We start from the raw sequence: 20,253 nt of genomic DNA, 5'->3' as shown, positions 1-20,253 counted from the left end.
AAGGACAAAGAAAGTTTTCAGCATAAAGCGACTGAATTGATTGGTTTAAATTTGAGTTAGATAGGTACCTAGAAGCATTGGTACATGGATATTGACAGGAATGGTAGGTAGCTATGGTATGGATGAGAAATTGTATACCTGTGCATCACTCTGATGTCTGTGGGAGGGTCTCGTCAAAAGGTGAATGTGCTGTCAACATTTGCTCATTCCCCACCTTACAACGCCCTTTCTCCTCACCGCCCCCATAAACAACTCTGGGGAGGTCCCTGAGCCTGCCTCACAGTTGCACTTCCTACTCCCATTTTCCTTACCCCAGTGAAATTAAGTAAATAAATTAATACGTACATTGAATTCCTATGGTGTTGATAGACTGTAGGATGGACCAGATGGCCTCTTACTGTGTCCAAGTTTGTTGTATATCCCTGTATCCAAACCTTTTGATTTTAAAACACATTTCCTTGTCAGTGAGTCTTCACCCAAGTTCAATACTTCGTATGTGTTGTAATGAATGAAAAACAAACCTCATCATGACTATTGTGAGAATCCGAATTGGGCTCTCTCTTCGTCCTCAAGAACTGTGAAAAAGAGCATTAGTGGAAGATTGTTTTGACTTAATGAACTCATGAGGAGCAACGAAGTGAAAATGCATGTTTATCGATAAATATCTATTCGGTACCTTCTTTACGTTGGACAGGAGGAAGCACAGCACAGAAAAAAATATTCTTATGAAGAAGGTTATGAGGAGGAATTTGGAGTATGGGGTCAGTTGAACTTGCATGACATTTCTCACTCCAACGAACAAAAGCCTGCAAATTAACAAGATAACAAACATTAATCCTGATGATGATGATGATTGTTTCTTTTGTTGCAGGTATGAGGGCATGTAGATATGGTAATCCAATGAAAACTCAAGTCAACTATTAACTCGTGGGATGTCTCATTTATTTTCCTCATTGTCATTCAAATCATTTAAATTTAAATTGGGTAAAACAGTAGAGACTTTCGACCTCTGAGAAAGTAGTTTTGAGCAACAAATTATTTGTCTGATTTGTCATTCCTATTGGAGCAGATGATTCCTGATGCTGGGATCCAAGGTTCAGGTTCCATACACCGTGTTGATTTGTTGTTTGTCTCCTGAATGTTTTTGTCGCTCACATGAACATACATTGATGTTAGGATATACTGTATATATATATATATATATATATATATATATATATATATATATATATATATATATATATATATATATATATATATATATATATATATATACATATACATATATAGATACATATACATATACATATATATATATATATATATATAGATACATATACATACATATACACATATATAGATACATATACATACATATACACATATATAGATACATATACATACATATACACATATATAGATACATATACATACATATACACATATATAGATACATATACAAACATATACACATATATAGATACATATACATACATATACACATATATAGATACATATACATACATATACACATATACAGATACATATACACATATATAGATACATATACACATATATAGATACATATACACATATATAGATACATATACATATATATATATATATATATATATATATATATATATACATTATTGTGGTTCTCTGAACCGCATGCATCCAACAGATAGTGGTCCTAAGACAGTTATTCCATTAATATACATGTAGATAGTCCCTTCCCTTTTGTCTAGCGGGACAACAGGGGCGTGCGTTGCGAGGATCTCATAGCTCAGTTTGCTTACATCATTTCTTCTTCATTTCATTTCTATCGTCATTTCTACTCTTCTTTTCTGATTATTCCTGAGGTAAATCTGAGCCACCTGCGCCCTGCGCTGTCAGATGGGTTCTCAGCAAAGGCCAAGTAGACACGACAACCCACAACCCTCCATACAAAACACAGACTGCCAAACACACCCGCAGCGGTAATCTCCACCCGATGGTGTTTTCCACAACACAGGAAGCACACCCAGCACGATGTCCACGCTGCACAGAACGCGTTCCGAGGCCGATAATAGAAAGGCAACCCCACGCCACATTGCACGGGATGCGAATATGCAAGGCACAAGCAGCACGTACTTTTCAACCAATTTTTCTGGACTAATTATGTCGATCGGGTTTCGCCCCGCGCACACGATAGCAGAATCGGGCAAACGTGAGCGCTGGCCACGTGCGTAATGGCGGATCCACGCGCACTGTACGGAACGTGCTTGAAGGCAGACCTGTGCGCCGCTCGCGACACTTTGTTATTGTACAGAGCTGGGCATGAACGGACACATCTTACTGTTTGTGCATGGGTTTGCCATAACATCTTATCTTCTCGCCTCTATGGCCAGCGAAGCTGCGATCGGGCAGGGTATGTTGTACAGCTTGGGCCACGTTAGCTCACACAGACCCAGCGCATTGGCCAGCGCTGGTCGGGGGCGGGCGTGCGAGACCGACGCTGCCCTCGGCCGGTCATCAGGGCATGGCCCGGGGGTTCTTGCAAGGCAATTCATGATGCGGAGTTCGGTGTGGGCGATTCGTATCATGCCGTGAGGTTGGAGCGGGACATCTTTGCGGCGTAGGGTCATCTTGCCGGAAATGGAATGTTGCAGTTTTCGGCCATCACGGCCAGGCCACGAAGGGGGTCAGGGCCAATCAGAGCGCCCGATTTGGGTGACGACACCGAGCTTTGGGGTGCCCCTCCCCCACCGCCATGCGCCGTGGGGCCTATAAAGATTCAAGCGGATCCTTCTGCTGCCCTGCCTCGCCTTCCGCTCAAGCTGGACCTTGACTCCGCCTTCTGTCGTCACCACTGGGCTCCTCCTCCTCGTCTCCACCCACACGACGCTGACTCCACCGTCCCAACTCAAGCCCCTCCTTCACGCCCACTGTCTCGACGCGAGCTGCCTGAAGCGAGAGACGACGCGCTAGCTATTAGGGGGGGGTACTGCGCCATGGAGCACTCCCCCAAAACATATTGGTGGTGCATTCAGGTACCACGTATCAGTTATACAAAGGTACTGAGAGACCATAGCCTCAACTCCTCTCCTGTCTTGCTTCAATCCCTCTTCATCGGGTTTTCTGGGTCTGTGTGTGTGTGCGTGTGTGTGTGTCCTGGCGCCTGTCTATGTAAGTAAGCCCGCAGAAGATCGTTATTATTATTTTCGGGTTATGTCTGCTCTGTGTCCGCCTTTATAAGTTGCTTGTTTATTGCTGCACCACACCTCTCTCTCCTTTCTCTGCACAACACACCCCAATAAATGTCTTGATCATACCACATACCTTTCCTCGCCCATTTTAAATAAATAATTATTAGAAATGTTCTCTGCTCGTTTTTCTCTTTTCCCTCATTGAGCAGCATGGCCCGAATCTGAGCTTAGCCGGGACTTTATTCCCAACAATCTGTTCCTTTTAACCAGTAAGTTCTTGGCAGTGTCGCTCAGCTGCATCCGATCGAGTAAAGTGATCCGGTCTGGTAGAGTGATCCGGTTCGGACAAGGCATACCGGGGGCATGTTCCCCATATTTAAATCATGTGGTTATTTTTAGGGAACGGATTAAGTAGACAGAGGACCCTAAGTCACGTGGTTGAGTTATGGGCGTCCACGGTCAGTTAAGCGACCCACCACGTCACGGTATTATCCGTGTGCGACGGCCTACAATTCCGGGGAGTCTGGTGGGAGCTGAGATAGCTTCCCCCACTGAGTGGTCTTCTCACCCGACCCCCGGCCCGCAACAATATAAACATACTAGCGATGCCCGTGCACATGCACGGGATAGCAGTACAACATAACTGGTAGCAGATGACAGACTGTACACGGGGAATGACAAAAATACGCATTGTGCAAAATGCAAGTGGTACTATGGAACGCCAAGACTTCCCAAACATTGTCGGCATGTCCACTAAGTGCCACAGCAATTTCATAGGGATCGTGTGACGGCGAGCCGAGTTTTTAGTGTGCAAGCTTGGTATTATAATAGAGATATTATATATATATATATATATATATATATATATATATATATATATATACATATACATACATACATACATATATACACGCACGCACACATGCACGTACACATGCACGTACACATGCACGTACACATGCACGTACGCACAGTACGCATATTTTTTCTTCATATACGTCACCTGGGTTATTACTTGCAAAATCGAAGATTTTTCAAGTGTGTTGATCAGTTGATTTTGTTATTCTGTCTGTCTGTTTGTCTGACATGTCACAATTCTAAACCGATCATCATTAAACTTTACTGAGTTGTAGGGGTGGTCTCAACTGAGAAACCTATTGATTTTGAGGTCAAAGGTCATCTTGATGTCTCATTTCTAAAATTGTCATTTTCATCTGAATGACTTGAAAGTTGAACAGGATTTGCGTATTACATTACTGAATTGGGAAACCAACTATTTGAGGTCAAAAGTCAAAGGTCTACTCAAGGAAAAACTTCTAAAATCATCAATTTCAATCTGAAAAATAATCAATTTTCATCCGATTGACCTGAGCTTTGATTAAGATGGTCAATTTTAATTTTGATGAAATGGACAATGATGTATCGATGGCAATCTTTGGAGAGGAGGATGAATTTTACAAGTTTCATGCTCTGCACGACGCCTTTGTCTTGTTTTTATTTTTGAGAGTGATTGAGGTAGCGGTCCATTGCCTTTACACCACTCAAATAAAGGGATGTGCCAGAAGAACGTTTTGCATGCTTGGAAGACGATCGCCCATGGGCAGGTACTCTGATCGTGAACATTAATGGGCCTGTACTTCCATGCCTCAAACCAATGTTAATGCACAACTCCTCTGACATTCCAAAACTACCCACAACTCTTCCCTTCGTACCCTCAAACATTACTCCCACCATCCTAACTTCTGCTTCGAGCACTTCCATTCATCTCAGCATCACCAGCATCATCTCTCTCAGGACCATGTTTTCAGTCTTCTCAAGGTCCACAAATCCCAGTGGCATTCCCCCTTGCATCTCCAACCTCTTATCTCCCAACTGTCTCAGCATAAATATCCCATCCAACATCTCCATTCCTTTTATGAACCCCTGTTTTTGCCTATCTTCTGCTCCATACTTTTCGACATCCTCCCATACAAAATTTTCTCAAAGAGCTTCATCATGTTACTTGGAAGTGTGATGCCCCAGTACTTTGGATCTTGCATGTCTCCCTTCCTTTGACATATGCATACAATTAGACCAGTCTCCACTCCTCTAGAATCTTACCCTGTCTCATCTATCTCTAATTCCAGCAATCTCTGTGTGTCTGTCTGTCTGTCTGTATGTGTGTGTCGGCGACCGCTGTTTCTTGACAACCACTGGTCCGATCTAATTGAAACTTGTCAGGAATATTGCTGGGGACCTGAGGATGTGCCTTTTCAAGGTTTGATATAAATTGATCAAATTATTAATTAATCCCAAGGTTTGAATTTTCCCAAGGGAAACATCTGTTTCCCAAGGTTTGAACGTTTTTTTTTTGTTTGTTTGTTTTTTTTGCACGTACAGCCACGCACGTACGGGTACGCGAGAGAGAAGGAATGGCCTGTGTGGTTGTTGTTTCTGGCACGCAGTTTGAATTTTTTTTTTTTGCACGTACAGCCACGCACGTATGGCCACACACATATGGGCACGCATGTACGGGCATGTGAGAGTGAAGGAACGGCCTGTGTGGTTGTTGTTTCTCGTACGCGGTTTGAAAGTTTTTTTTCCACATACGGCCACACACATACGGGCACACAAGAGCGAAGGAACAGCCTGTGTGGTTGTTGTTTCTGGTACACGGTTTGAAAGTTTTTTTTTTTCCACGTACGGCCACACACATACGGGCACACAAGAGCGAAGGAACGGCCTGTGTGGTTGTTGTCTCTCGTACGCGGTTTGAAAGTTTTTTTTTCCACATACGGCCACGCACATACGGGCACACAAGAGCGAAGGAACGGCCTGTGTGGTTGTTGTTTCTGCTACACGGTTTGAAAGTTTTTTTTTCCACGTACGGCCACACACATACGGGCACACAAGAGCGAAGGAACAGCCTGTGTGGTTGTTGTTTCTAGCATGCGGTTTGAAAATTTTTTTGTTTTTTTTTGCATGTACAGCCACGCACGTACGGCCATGTATGTACGGGCACGCACCTACGGGCCCGCACTAGGTTTTCAAGGTCACGAATGACGTCACAAGTGTGCTTTTTTTTTCTTTGCACGATTGACGGCACAATTCTTCTTCTTCGTTTGATATGACGTCACAATTGACGCTGGGGACCTGAGTATGTGCCTTTTTAAGGTTTGATATCGTTCTTCATCCGTTTCAGCTGTTTTCCAAGTGTTTCCCAAGGTTTGAAAGCTGTTTTTTTTCCCAAGGTTTGAATTAATTGTTGAAATTATTAATTAATCCCAAGGTTTGAATTTTCCCAAGGGAAACAGCCGTTTCCCAAGGGTTTGAAAGCTGTTTTTTCCCAAGGTTTGAATTAATTGTTAAATTATTAATTAATCCCAAGGTTTGAATTTTACCAAAGGAAACAGCTGTTTCCAAAGGGTTTGAAAGCTGTTTTTTCCCAAGGTTTGAATTAATTGTTCAAATTATTAATTAATCCCAAGGTTTGAATTTTCCCAAGGGAAATAGCTGTTTCCCAAGGTTTGAAATTTTATTATTTTATTTTTTTGCACATACAGCCACGCACGTACGGCCACGCACCTACAGCCACGCACGCACGAGCACGCACCTATGGGCATGCACTAGTACATATAAATTTTCATACCTCTGCATTCATACATATAACAGCCTCTCCCACTCCAATTAGCATCTCTGCACATTCGTCAATGCCTAGTACTCTCCCTTTTTTTCATACTTTTATTTAAAAGCTGTCAGCACCAATGCTTCTGTCATCTTAATTACTTCCACTTTCCTCTCTACATAAGCTTGGTAACTCCAGCTTCTAATTGCTTCCTCCCCAGTTCAGCAACTCCTTGAAATAGCCCTCCCATATCTTCTGTACTGCTGCCACCTTCTCTGTGACCAACTTCCTGTCTATATCCTTGATTCACCCCCCTTCCCTCCTCTTTTCTTGTCTCGACCATATTAATCCCCATATAGAGCTATTTTGTGGATCGTTTTCTTTCCACCATCCTCATCCAACTTGCTGTACATGTCCACTTCCAGATCATTCCTTGCCTTATCCATAGCTGTCTTGCTGCTTTCTTCTTCTGCCCACACAAGTGCAACAACCCTGCATCCAGTTGTCCTCTTCTATCCTTGATCTTCTCTATCCTCTTCCAAACCACCTTCTCACAGACTACCTTCACTACTTCCTCAGTTCACCACACCTGGTTTCTAATTCCTTGGCGTTGTGCCCTTTCCCGATATTCTTCCACACAAATCTTATCCAACTCGCATAAACTTCTTCCACTTCTCACCCAGACCGATGACTTCCTTGCTAAATTCTTCATATTTTCCTTCACCCTGTTCTTGTACTCTAAAATGACATTATCTTTGCATTTCCACTGCTTGATAGCCTTCTGGCACAAATACATACAGAACATACAAAAAGTAAATTGATCTTTGGTCATCTTGCATATTTTATTTTTAAAGTTAGATGTAGTTATACGTATTGCCGGCCGCATGTTTTTCCTGAAAACAATGGGACCAATTTTTGACGTACAAGTATTCGGTAGAAAATTGCCCTTTAGGTTGGAACCAGTGACTTCAAATGAGCATCCTTCTTCTCAAGAACAACGAAACATCAAACAACCGTATTATCAAAAGTATGAAAATGTTGAATCCATTCCCATTATCAATAAGTTTACTTGAACCAATTGTATAATGGTCAGTAACAAATTGAGGAAAACATCAATAAGTTGACTTGAACCGATTGTAAACTGGTCAGTAACAAATGAAGAAAAACATGATTCAACCCACCCGCAGAGCTGCACAAACATTTCAATGCTGAACAGGACCTGAGGGAGGGAAAGATCTCGAATGACAGTTGTTTGAGCTTTAATTAATGAGGTGATGTTATTCATAAACAGATAATCGATAATAAAAAAGTGTTTATGTGTGTGCGTGCGTGCGGCGTGCATGCGTGCGTGCGTGCGGCGTGCGTGCATGACTCCAAAACCATGAAATCTAGCAGCCTGAAACTTTGCATACTAAGGGAACTGCAAGAGAGTGCATGAATGAAAATTGGGTGTTTAGGTTTCCTTGAACACCCCTTTTGAAGATAATTATTAATGGACATATTAATTTAATTATCCTTTAGCAAAGCATCGCCATTGGTCAGCCCTCTCAGCTTGCTGGGGTCTTCATTTGCCATTTTGTTCAGCCTATTCAAACATATCTTGATTTGGAAACACGATCTACTCTCACGGATTAATTAAAGTAAATAATCGAAATATTATATCTGATTGGAGAATCGGATCTAGTGAACTAAACAAGTGTTGAAATCTGAAAAATTCAACAAATTACCGATTTTTATAACTAAGTTTATCTATTTAAGCAAAGCGTTACGCTTAATTTTGTTTTCTACTGTTCGGATGATTACATTGCGTGAAGAAAAGATGAAGGAATGTGCGGAAAGTGTCACTTCATTGAGTGCAATGCTGTGCTCTGTAAACTGCTTTTGCCAGCGATACAGTCCATAGGCGTCCTTTGTTCAGCAATTATGTCCGCAGTTTTCTTTTCACCATTTTGTGCGATGTGCTTTCATGACAAAATATTAATATAAATATGCTAATAGTTGCTGCAATGTATTTATCGTCTGTAGTTTCTGCAAGCGAAGAGGTATTTTTTTGTTGCTGCAAGAAGAAGGGGGGTTTTTTTGCTTTACACTGTTTTGCACGATCTGCTTTCATGACAAAATACTAATAATCACTGCAATATATTAATAGTTGGCAGTTGTTGAAAATGAAGAGGTGTGTAGATAGCACACACGGACGTGGTACAAATGGGTACAAATGCCTCTCTGTACCTGCATGCTTGGTTACGTGTGTGCAGTGTGCAGGTTTCACAGGTGTACAATCTGAACTCGAACTCGAACTAGTACCCGGACCTGTGGCATGTAGTGCTGTGGAGGAGGTTATGTGGCTGTCTTATGAACCATGTGCTTCTGCACACGGGGAGGAGACATGCTGCAGCATCGATGCCATGCGGGATGTGCCACATTGCAGTGTGGGTGTGGGGAAATCTGTGCATGTGTGCGAGTGAAAGGATGAGTATATTGCCAGTGCACGTGCACAGTTAGCATGGACGAGGAGGTTGAAATAACATATGTTTGGGAGGAGGATTGGTGCATGCATGCAGGCCTATGCCAGGTAGATAGCATGGGTTTTATTTTTTAAATGCTATCACTGGTTTTATATAGAAGACGGTGGTTAAAAAGAAAATGTTGCTGTTTGGGCACTTTTTAATCACACCTGTAATGCCCTGGTACACTGTCTACCCTCCCCTTCTCCTCACACTGCCTTTGCCTTTCCCTTCCCCTTCCCCTTACACTGCCTTCCCCTTCCCCTCATGCTGCCTTCCCCTTCCCCTTACGCTGCCTTCCCCTTCCCCTCACGCTGCCTTCCCCTTCCCCTCACGCTGCCTTCCCCTTCCCCTCCCCCTCACGGTTCCTTCCCCTCCCCTCATGCTATCCTCCTCCCAAACCCCTTCCACCACCATACAACTCTGGAGGAAGTGGTGTCAAGAATGTGCGAATTCGACAAATGAAAGTTTTTGTGTGTTTTTTTTTTTTTTTAGCAGTTCTGCTCAAGAAATTTTTAGCTGCTCAGATTAATTCTGCAATTTGTCTCAGATAAAGAGATTCGAGCGCTATCGCATATGTGGAAATTGAATAAACACACGAACACGAGCATGGCTTTTTTGACGATTGAAGGAAAATACCCATATTTCCCTTCCCCTTCCCTCATGCTTACCTCCTCCCAAAACCCCTGCACCCCCCATGGATATCTCTGGGTGGTGTCCGGGCATTGTTTAGTATGACCCTTTTGAACGTGCTGTTTTGACATACCCAATTTCATTCAATCCTGTACTAATGCTGGCCATAAGGGGACAATTCTGCCTTCCGTGTTTTCCCTCAAGTCCCACTATCAAACATATGTCCACAACACCTCCTTCTCCTCCCCGCTACTCCCTTCCTCCCCCATCCTCCTCACTCCTTTCACTCTCCCGGAGTGTATAGCGATGTGTGGTGAGACCTTGCTCTCCACCCCCCCTCGCTCCCCCACCCTCACCCCCCCCACCCCCATCTTAATATTCGCATCAGCGAAGAGACGGGTTGTATTTGCTCGTCTAATATGTAATGAAGAAAGCATGTTTGTTCGTGTGTTTGTTTGTTTGTTTCTGCATTCACACCCTGCAGAAGCTAGAAAAACCAAACTTTTCATGGCCCCTTCTTTCATCCAGAGGAAGGTCGAGAGCGATGTCTGGTTAAAAACATTTTTTAAATATTAAAACCAGATAATTGGCCTTCAGGCCTTGATCGGGTATGTTGCTGCGTTTTTTTGCGTTTTGTTTTATTTAACCCAGAATTGATGAAAAAAATTTTTTTGCGTTTTTGTCTTTTTTTGTTGTTGTTGGCCCTCTCTGGAAAGGTAAGGGTGATCGCTGGGACTGCAACAATGACCGAGGGGGTGATGCTCATCTCAGTGCCGGGCAAGGTCTTTGCTTGGATACTTCTTGATAGGGTTCGCCACCATCTGCTTGAGCACCAGTGCCCAGAGCAGTCAGGCTTCACACCAAAGAGGTCAACGATTGAACGTATCCTTGCCCTTTGGGACATCACCGAACGCAGATGAGAGTTTCGGCAGGGGTTTCTTGCAGCTTATGTTGATCTGTGCTCAGCGTTTGATTCAGTGAATCGGGATGCCCTCTGGAGGATTCTTGGTCTTCGTGTGGTGCCACCAAAACTGATCGATCTGATGTCTGAACTCTACTCTGGTACTGAGAGTGCTGTGAGATGTGGTGATATAATCTCCGGCGTATTTCCAGTTATTACTGGAGTTCATCAGGGGAGTGTACTGGACCCCACACTTTTCAGCACTTGTATCGACAGGATTCTGGGGAGGATGTCGGAGAGATCAAGCTGCGGTGCATCGTTGGAATGTCAAAACCTCTGCTGTTGATTTCACAGATGACGCAGTCATCTTTGCAGAGACTCTGGATGTCCTTTTTGGGGTCCTCTTGGTGCTGAATGAGGAGTCGGAGCCGCTGAGATTACGGGTTTCCTGGATCAAAACTAAGATCCAGGCTTTCAATGACATATTGGATGCTGCTATCTTGTCTGTACCCTTTTGTGTTGAGGATGTTGAGGTCACAGAGAGATTCACTTACCTTTATATTCATATCTCTGCTGGCTGTGAGCTAGAGGTCAACAGACGTCTGTGTCGGGCCTGGGGAGTCATGGATTTCTTGGATCATGGGGTGTGGCACTGCCCGTACCTGTGCAGGAGGATGAAAGTCTGAGTCTTCGCGTCCTTGGTGCTTCCAGTCTTGCTCGATGGATGTGAGACTTGGACAGTAACCAGGGATCTGAGATGGAGACTTAATTCCTTTAGTACCAGGTCTCTTTCGAGAATCCTTGGCTATCCCTGGTCGAACTTTGTGTCCAACGAGCGGTTGCTGAGAGAGACTCAAATGAGATTTGTTTCCTGCATAGTCCGTGAGCGTCAGCTGCGGCTGTATGGACATGTGGATCGTTTTCCTGATGCTGATCCTGTCACCGGATTCTCTCAGCGAGAGAGCCTCATAAGTGGAGGAGGCCAATGGGCCAACCACGTGCCTCATGGTTACAGCAGGTTGATCAGCATCTCAAGAAGATGGGGGTGGGCCAGACATCTGCCTGGGAGATGGCCAGCCAGAGGCCCCTGGAGTACCGGCAGAAAGTGGATGCAGTGAGGCTGCTCTGGCGCATGCTCCCATACCTGACCTGACCTATTGTAAGTGTTCAGGGGAATTTGTTTATTATTATAGATTGATGTTGCTGCTTTGCTTGTATTTTCACCCCCAGGTAACTGCTTCATTTAAAATCCACTTGGTCTCGGAGTGAATTCAGGTGGTTATGATCGTGGTTATTATTGTGCACGTCCATTAAAGGACAAATGGGATACGGATGTTTAGCGCCAATAACACGGCCTTTCTGTGCGCCTTGTGACTTCCCTTGGTCATAATTAGAGATCAGGCAAATGGCACCAAATTAGCACAGTGTATCCACTGGCTCGGTTTCCCCACTGGCACAGTATTGAGGTGAATGGACACATGATCCAGCCCGGGGTGAGTGAATCAGTCGGCTACCATTGCCGCTTTTACACAACTTGCCAGAATTCATACCAGGCAAGTGGCTGCAACAATATAATTTATGTCTCAGGTTGGTCGGTCAATAAAATTTCTCGTATGCTGAGCTAAAAGCTGGCTTGTTCACATATTCTTGAGTGAACCACAATTGGCATATTTACCTCCACCACCAAAAGGTGAAGGAGGTTCTGTTTTCACACCTCTCTGTCTGCTTGTTACTTGCAAAATCAAAGATTTTTCAATTATATTGGTCAGTCGATTTTGTTATTCAGTCTGTCTGTCTGTCTGTCTGTCTGTCTGTCTGTCTGTATGTCTGTCTGTCTCTGTTTATTGCCTGCAGGTCACAATTCTAAACCGATCGTCATGAAACTTTAGCTAGTTGTAGAGGTCGTCTCAAATGAGAAGCCAATTGATTTTGAGGTCAAAAGGTCAAAGAGGTCAAATTTCTAAAAGTTATTTTTCATCCGACTGACTTTAGATTTGAACGAGATTTGCAGATCGTGTCACTGAATTGGGAAACCAACTAGTTTTGAGTTCAAAAGGTCAAAGGTCAACTCAAGGTCAAACTTCTAAAATCAATTTTTATCTGAAAAATCGTCAATGTACATCCTATTCATTTGAAAGTTGAACAGGATTGGGAAAGCAACTATTTTTGAGGTCAAAGGTCAACTCAAGCTCAAACTTCTAAAATCATCAATTTCAATTTGAAAAATAATAAATTTTTATCTGATTGACCTGAGCTTTGATGAAAATTGTCAATTTAAATCTGAATGAAATGGACAATTTTATGTATCCATGGCAACCTTTGGAGAGGGCGGTGGATTTTGCAAGTATCATGCTCTGCACGAAGTCTTTATCTTGTTACTTGCAAAATCGAAGATTATTCAAGTGTATTGGTGAGTTGATTTTATGAGTCTGTCTGTCTGTTTATCACCTACAGGTCACAATTTTAAACCGATCTTCACAAAACTTCACCACAGGGTAGAGTTTGTCACAAGGAAGAAGCATATTGTTTCTGAGGTCAAAAGGTCAATATAGAACAAAGGTCAACAACTTTGGTGGTATTTCTAAAATCCTCAATTTTCATCCGATTGACTTGAAATTTGAAGAGGATTTATATTTCAGGTCACTGAATTAAACCCGCAAATTAATTTTGAGGTCAACATCGACCAAAAGGTCAACATTGGCCCAAGGTCAACAACTAAGGTTGTTGGTATCGGAGTGATCTTCCAAAATCCTCAATTTTAATCCGATTGACTTGAAATTTGAAGAGGATTTATATTTGAGGTCATTGAATTCAATCAACTAATTATTTTGGAGGTCCACATCATCCAAAAGGTCAACATAGGCCGAATTTCTAAAATTGTCACTTTTCATTTGATTCACTTGAAATTTGAAGAGAATTTGCAAATTAGTTCACTGAATTCAACCACCAATTATTTTTGAGGTCAAATTTGTTTGATGGATTTTGCAAGTATCGTGCTTTGCATGACGTCTTCTTGTTTGTTTGTTTGTTTGTTTGTTTGTTTGTTTGTCTGTGTGCAGGATATCTCAAAAGGTTGTGGACGGATTCGGACGAAACTTGGTGGACACATTGGGTGTGCGAAAAGGAAGAAATGATTCAATTTTGATGAAGATCGGATGTGCATATGGTAACTTTTTAAAGTGATTCTTCACCATTGAGAGATAGGGCAAAACTAATATATATCACGATATCTCAAAAACGTGGATGGATTCAGACAAAACCTGATGGACAGGTTGGGCGTGTGACAAGGAAAAATTGATTCGATTTTGGTGAAGATCTGGATCCGGATCCGATGACTAGAATTTTAAAGTGATTTTTCACCATTGAGAGATGGGGCCAAAAATTATATATATATATATATATATATATATATATATATATATATATATATATATATATATATATATATATATATATCTATATATATATATATATCATGATATCTCAAAAAGTTGTGGATGGATTCGGACGAAACTTGGTGTTCAGGTTGTGTGTTTCACAAGGCTGAATTGATTTGATTTTGGTGAAGATCCAAATCCAGATCTGGATACGAGAATTATTTAATTTTAAAAGTGATTCTTCACCATTGAGAGATAGGGCTAAAAACGATATAGAACTGCATCGCATGATATTTCAAATATATATTGGGCCCGATAAGTTCTCATGGATCATTCATGGTGGAGGTGTGTGCTATATTGACTGCCCTTCTAGTTGTGCTCCTCGTGTTGACATCATTCATTGAAGTTGGTCACATTTCATTCAACACAACCATCAATGAAACACATCCATTCTTTACAAACCTGAATTAAAACAGAAATTTCAACACAATTTTACTCACTATGATCAAACTGTTCCCTTTACATTCTTTCAAAGCTTCCTTCAATACCTTGCAGTAGCAAAATGGATCTGTAATTGAGAATCAGAATGAGGCAAAAAGTACTTCAAAGAGGGGCTATTGTCTGGAAAAAAAAACATACAGATCACAATAGTATACAAACATACGTGTTTCCAGCAGAAAATGTGGTTTGGTAAATTCAGCTGGCAATTCCATTGTTGGCCTCCTACTAATTCTGGGCTTAATGCAACAAAATTTAAATAATTGTAGAGCTTATGTGGGATTCAGCTAATGCACCATTAGTTAAGCATGTATGTGATTATTTTTGTGCCTTTGGCTCAAAATAAATGGAGGTCTAGACAGCTTAGAGGCATGTATGCGTACCTCTAGGGAATCTGGCCAGACACGCGCGCACACACACACACACACACACACACACACACACACACACACACACACACACACACACACACACACACACACACACACACACACACACGTTTTCTGTGCATATTTATTTTCGTATGCTTTGTGTAGGCTTACCCATCTGAAAATGGATTTTGGAATAGAAATGCAACGAAAACAAGAAGAGCATGGACAAGTGCACCAGGCCATAGAGGAACCAGAATACAAATCTTTCCTGGAATTTCTGGGAAAGAGAAAAAGATGGTCAACACAGTATTGAGCAAATGAACATTATATGAAAATGATAAGTTTTAATGTTCCCTTACAAAAGCTTCCAATGACATTTGCTGAGACAGAGATGATGAGATAAGTTCCTCATTGGATTTCAATCAGATCTCATGAGACATCACAGGATATTTCTGCAAGGCCTTTTGTATATCGATAGGAAACCATTACTTAAAACCAATTAAACAAACCGAACAAATTACCGTTGCAAGAGGTACAAAAAGTATCAAAAGACCAAAGAGAAAGAAAGTGGTGTGGGCTTGAGGTGCAGATTCTGGCTTCTTATTCTTCATCTGGTACAGTTTTACAAGCACCAACAGGCCCAGCATGTACATGAAGGCCACATCTTGAAGGGAACACAAAAATGGATGAATTAGTTCAATTATTTACTCAACTGAAAAAAATAATAATCAACATACACAAATTTAAATTATAACATAAAACCTTCTAAAAAATATTCTGTTTTTGACTTCACCATTCATAGAAAACAACCTATAAAGAGCTGCAATTGAGAGTGTCATGACATTAATGAAAAAATATTCCAATAACAATAATTTGGAGGACCCTCCTCACCCCTCAGAAAAATCTGAAAATATTCCAATAACAACTAGCATCCGTTGAAGACAAAGTCTTCGATATCCCCCACCATAGTAAATGAGGATTAACAAACTTATATTCCCTAAGCGTGTGCAATATGTATGTGAAGTTTCCCCTTGGTCTGACCAGCCATTCTGGAGAGGATGTTTATTGGTTTTAGGGTAAATTCAATATGGCCACCAAACCATGTGACCTATCAATTAAAAATTAACAAACTTCTGAAAGGATGTCTTGGGGAAAGTGTATGTGAAATGTTGCCTCAATCTGTCCAGCCGTTCTGGAGAAGAAGATTTTTAAAATTTATTAATTTTCAATCCAAGATGGCTGACGAACCATGTGACCTATGACATCATAAATTTATATTCTGCCTCCAATCCTCCAGTGGAATATGTGTGTGAAGTTTCATGTTAATCGGATGAGGTGTGTTTTTCTATCCAAGATGGCCACCAAACCATGTGACTTGTGACGTCATAATTTTTATAATGTATGCAGACATGGTGGAAGATGATCGTTGCAAATTTTTGCTTCGTTAGGTTATGTGATTCCAGGGAAAACATTATTTCATATTTTTCTTGAATCCAACATGGCTGCCAAACCATGTGACCTATCAATTAGAAAATATCAAAAGGCACCAGTTCACCACTTGCTTGATATGTGCACCAAATTTCGTAAATATATCTTGAGGGGATTTGTAGTTAAGCTCCGGAAACTAAATGTGACGGACAGACAGACGGATGGACGGACGGAACCCATTTCTATATCCCCCGCCAACTTCGTTGGTTGGCGGGGGATAATAATTTAGAGGACCCTCCTCACCCCTCAGAAAAATCTGATAATTGAGATAAGGCTGGCATGTCTATTGATAAACACTATGTGCGAGTTAACTAACAAACAACAATCAAAAAGTTAAGGGTCTGTAAAAACAATAAAAAACAAGGAGCAATCAGAATTGAAGACCCTCACCAGGACTTGTTTTGTGTGGTGTATTTTGTGTGGCAAATAAATGGAAGGATATACTAAATAAAAGGTGGTTGATTGCAAATGAAAGGTCTGAATAGGTCGAAATGGTCTAAAGTGTCTAAAGTGTCTTAAAAGGGCTAAAGGGCCTAAGGGGTGCAATTTAAGGTCGAGAGGGTCAGAATTGTCTGAAGGGGTCTAAAAGGTCCTAAAACATATAAAAAGGGTCTCGAGGTCAAAGGGGTCGGCAGGGTATTAAAAGGTGTGAAGGTCCAAAGGTCTAAAGGGTAGAAAGGATTCTCAGGATCTTTGTGGTTATCAGGGTCTTAGGGTTCTGAAGGGTGTAATGGGATCTTTGGCATCTATAGGGTCTTCAGTGTCTTAACAGGTGTGAGTGGTGTAGAGGGTATTAGGGGTCTTCAAGGGTGTTATGGTTCTAAAGAGTCAAAAAGTTTTAGGGGTCTGAAGGGTCTGAGGGGTCAAACGGGTTTTTGGGGTCAAAAGGGTATTTAAGGGTGTTGGGGTTGTAAAGGGTCTTAAGTGTCTTTAAGGTCTTTGTGGTCTTTGGGTTGTAAGGATCTTGAGTGTCTTTGGGTTGTAAAGAGTCAAATGTAATTAATACACACTCACATTCTGTGTGTACAAACAAACAGACAGACAGACATATGGACCCACATGCAATATCCTCTCCTCTGGCGAGGGCAACAAACTAAACTGTGGAAAGGTTTTGAATAACCACTCCACTTCTGGAGTCCCTTTTCAATTCTTCCAGGATAGCAGATTCCACTATTTGTCTCGGACATAAATAGTAGAATACCATACCTGTGAGGAATCAATGATTTGTCCGAATAACAAATAGTGGAACGCAATGCCTTGGAGTTGTTAAAAACTTGGAATAAGGTGCAAAACAAAGGGGACAAACATTAACCGAATGCGCATTACATTCATTTTAGAAACCATGTTTGTGGCTGTCTTCTTAATCCTTTCAGTTCACTTGGACACACTTAATATGGAACGCTTCCTCCACTTTCCACAGTGTTGAGCAACCACCATTCACCCAGAAAGTTGGTCGTTGGTCGAACATAGAACTTAAAGAAACACAACCTTGCAAAATCCTTTGTGTGAGTGCAAGTGCATGCTCTGTGTGGTTTAACTAAATTTTCCTCCTCCTTCGAGTTTGGCATCAAAATATCGACCGAAATATTTACTATAAATAATCGTGAATGGATCCCAAAATGACAATGTTTATAAGCTAAACTCGAACGACACTCGGTGGAGTCCATATCTCCGCCAGGCTGAACAGTTTACGTTTTGTATCCCACTGTTCGGCCGGATCTGGATTTGGACCTGAACCAAAATCGAATGGACTTGTTCTCGTCACCAAACAAACTCGTCCAGCAAGTTTTGTCACAACTCGTCAACAACTTTTTGAAATATCATGCTCTATGTCTTTTTTGGCTCTTCCTCTCAATAGTGAAGAATCACATAAAAAATTGAAACATTCTCATATCCGGACACAAACTCGGATCTTCAACAAAATCAAATCAATTCATCCTTGTCGTACACCCAACGTGTCCAACAGGTTTCGTCCGAATCTATCTATAACTTTCAGAGACATCGTGTTATACATGGTTTTTAGTCTGATCACTCGATCATTTGAAAATTACCGGATCCGGATCCAGACCTTCATAAAAAATCTCATCAACCTCTCCCCCAAATTTTGTCTCAATCCATCCAAACCTTTTGAAATATCCTGTTCACAGACAGACAAGCAGACAGAACAAAGAAACAGACAGGTGTGAAAACTTAAGGTGGTGAAGGTGATAATGTATGAGCGGACCGTCTTGTCATCGAATAATCGGTTGGTGTGGAGTCCGGTCATGAAAGATTGCATCGTGTCTGTTGTGTCACAAAATACTCCAAGAATGAGGAATTCAATATTCTCAAACGGTTTTATTCAACCGAACATCGGAACGTAACAACCTTTGCATTGCACACATCCTGACCTCTCACCCCAAACTCCTTCTTCCTCATCGCACCCTCTAGTGTCCAGTCTATGCACAACACCACATATCCCCCTTTCTTTAACCACGTGCATACCGTATCTCAGTGGAGAACAACAATACCAATTAACTAGAAGTTGAAATGTAGTAATTAGCACAGCATGGATTAACCATAAAACAAGTAAGACTAAACATGGCAACAGTTTAAATTAGCTTCCTTTTCGTACTCTCAAAGGACTTTACATTACATCATCACATATTCTTGAGTCCAGACTGGAGGTCTGCGAATTCTGGCATCCCGGCCGGCCGGCACATGTTCTGATGTGTTTTACACTGGTGGTGCAGTGATGTCAGGAAGGAGTGGTAGCTCGACATCATCTCTTGCATTCCTTTGACAGGCAGATGCTAAATGAGACACATCCAGATCCGTCCATCGGACAGTTTGTACGTGTGAGATCCTCTTTGCTCCATAACTTGGAGAGGCGCTGAAAATTTGGAGTGTCCTTTTCGGAGGACGTCAGGTTTCCTCACTCGGATGAAGGAACCACATTGAAAGTTCACATCCTTTGCTCCACGGCTTTTGTCAGTGCACACCTTTTGCTTGTTCTACTTCTCTTGTACTCTGAGCACCGTGTCTTTGTGTGATGGTGTGTTGGGCTTTGGCATCTGCAAACCAGATACATGCAGCTTGGTGTGCATCTCTCTCCCATGAAGCAGTTCAGCAGGTGATCGCTGTGTTGTCGCATGTCGAGTTGCCCGGTATATTTGAAGAAAGTCGGTTGTAAATGTTTTCCAGTCCGTCCCCTCAATGTTAGCAGTGAGCAAGCTTTCCTTTAAGCTTCTATTGAATCGCTCAATTTCCCCATTTGCTTGAGGGTAGTACACTGCTGACTTCCTGTGGATAATGTCTCTGTCTTTCAGAAAGGTTTCAATTTCCTGAGATGTGAATTGTGAACCATTGTCAGATATCATCTCTTTTGGGATACCTTCTCTGCTAAAGACAGTTGACAGGAACTTTATCACTGTATCGGAAGTGACCTGGGAGGTGAAGGTGATTTCTGGCCATTTGTTAAAGCAATCAATGACAGTGACAGCGAAACGACAATCCAGTGGCGCAGAATCGAAGGGCCCCTCTATGTCGATTGCCAATTTCTCCCAAGCGGCATCGGGATAAGGAACCGGCTGTAGTGGTGATGCTTGTGTCGCAGCTGTCTTGTCATACTGCTGGCAAGTAATGCAAGCCTTGATTGTGGACTCAACGTGCATGTCCATTCCCGGCCACCAATACAGATCTCTTAACTG

The 20,253-nt window shown here is 41.9% G+C and overlaps 1 protein-coding gene across 5 annotated transcripts in view; it reads right to left on the bottom strand.

Annotated features, from left to right (window-relative positions):
* Positions 1-20,253, bottom strand: part of LOC147028117 (SID1 transmembrane family member 1-like) — a 101,252-nt gene that overhangs the window by 18,379 nt on the left and 62,620 nt on the right. For 4 of the 5 annotated variants that reach the window (XM_085878202.1, XM_085878201.1, XM_085878203.1 and 1 more), the window contains 6 exons: positions 15,598-15,740; positions 15,248-15,353; positions 14,708-14,775; positions 7,974-8,011; positions 677-806; positions 522-575 (listed from right to left, as the gene is read on the bottom strand). In XM_085878202.1, the coding sequence (XP_085734328.1) occupies positions 522-575; positions 677-806; positions 7,974-8,011; positions 14,708-14,775; positions 15,248-15,353; positions 15,598-15,740 (539 nt within the window). Of the gene's footprint in view, positions 1-521; positions 576-676; positions 807-7,973; positions 8,012-14,707; positions 14,829-15,247; positions 15,354-15,597; positions 15,741-20,253 lie in introns of those variants that run through there. The other variant, XR_015057433.1, reaches the window with a different exon arrangement.

Source organism: Eptatretus burgeri, chromosome 4 (genome assembly GCF_056783735.1).
Source record: "Eptatretus burgeri isolate ZD-2024b chromosome 4, Ebu_testis_v1, whole genome shotgun sequence".
In the NCBI taxonomy this organism is placed as follows: Eukaryota; Metazoa; Chordata; class Myxini; order Myxiniformes; family Myxinidae; genus Eptatretus; species Eptatretus burgeri.
This window is presented reverse-complemented; position numbering and strand designations above follow the sequence as displayed.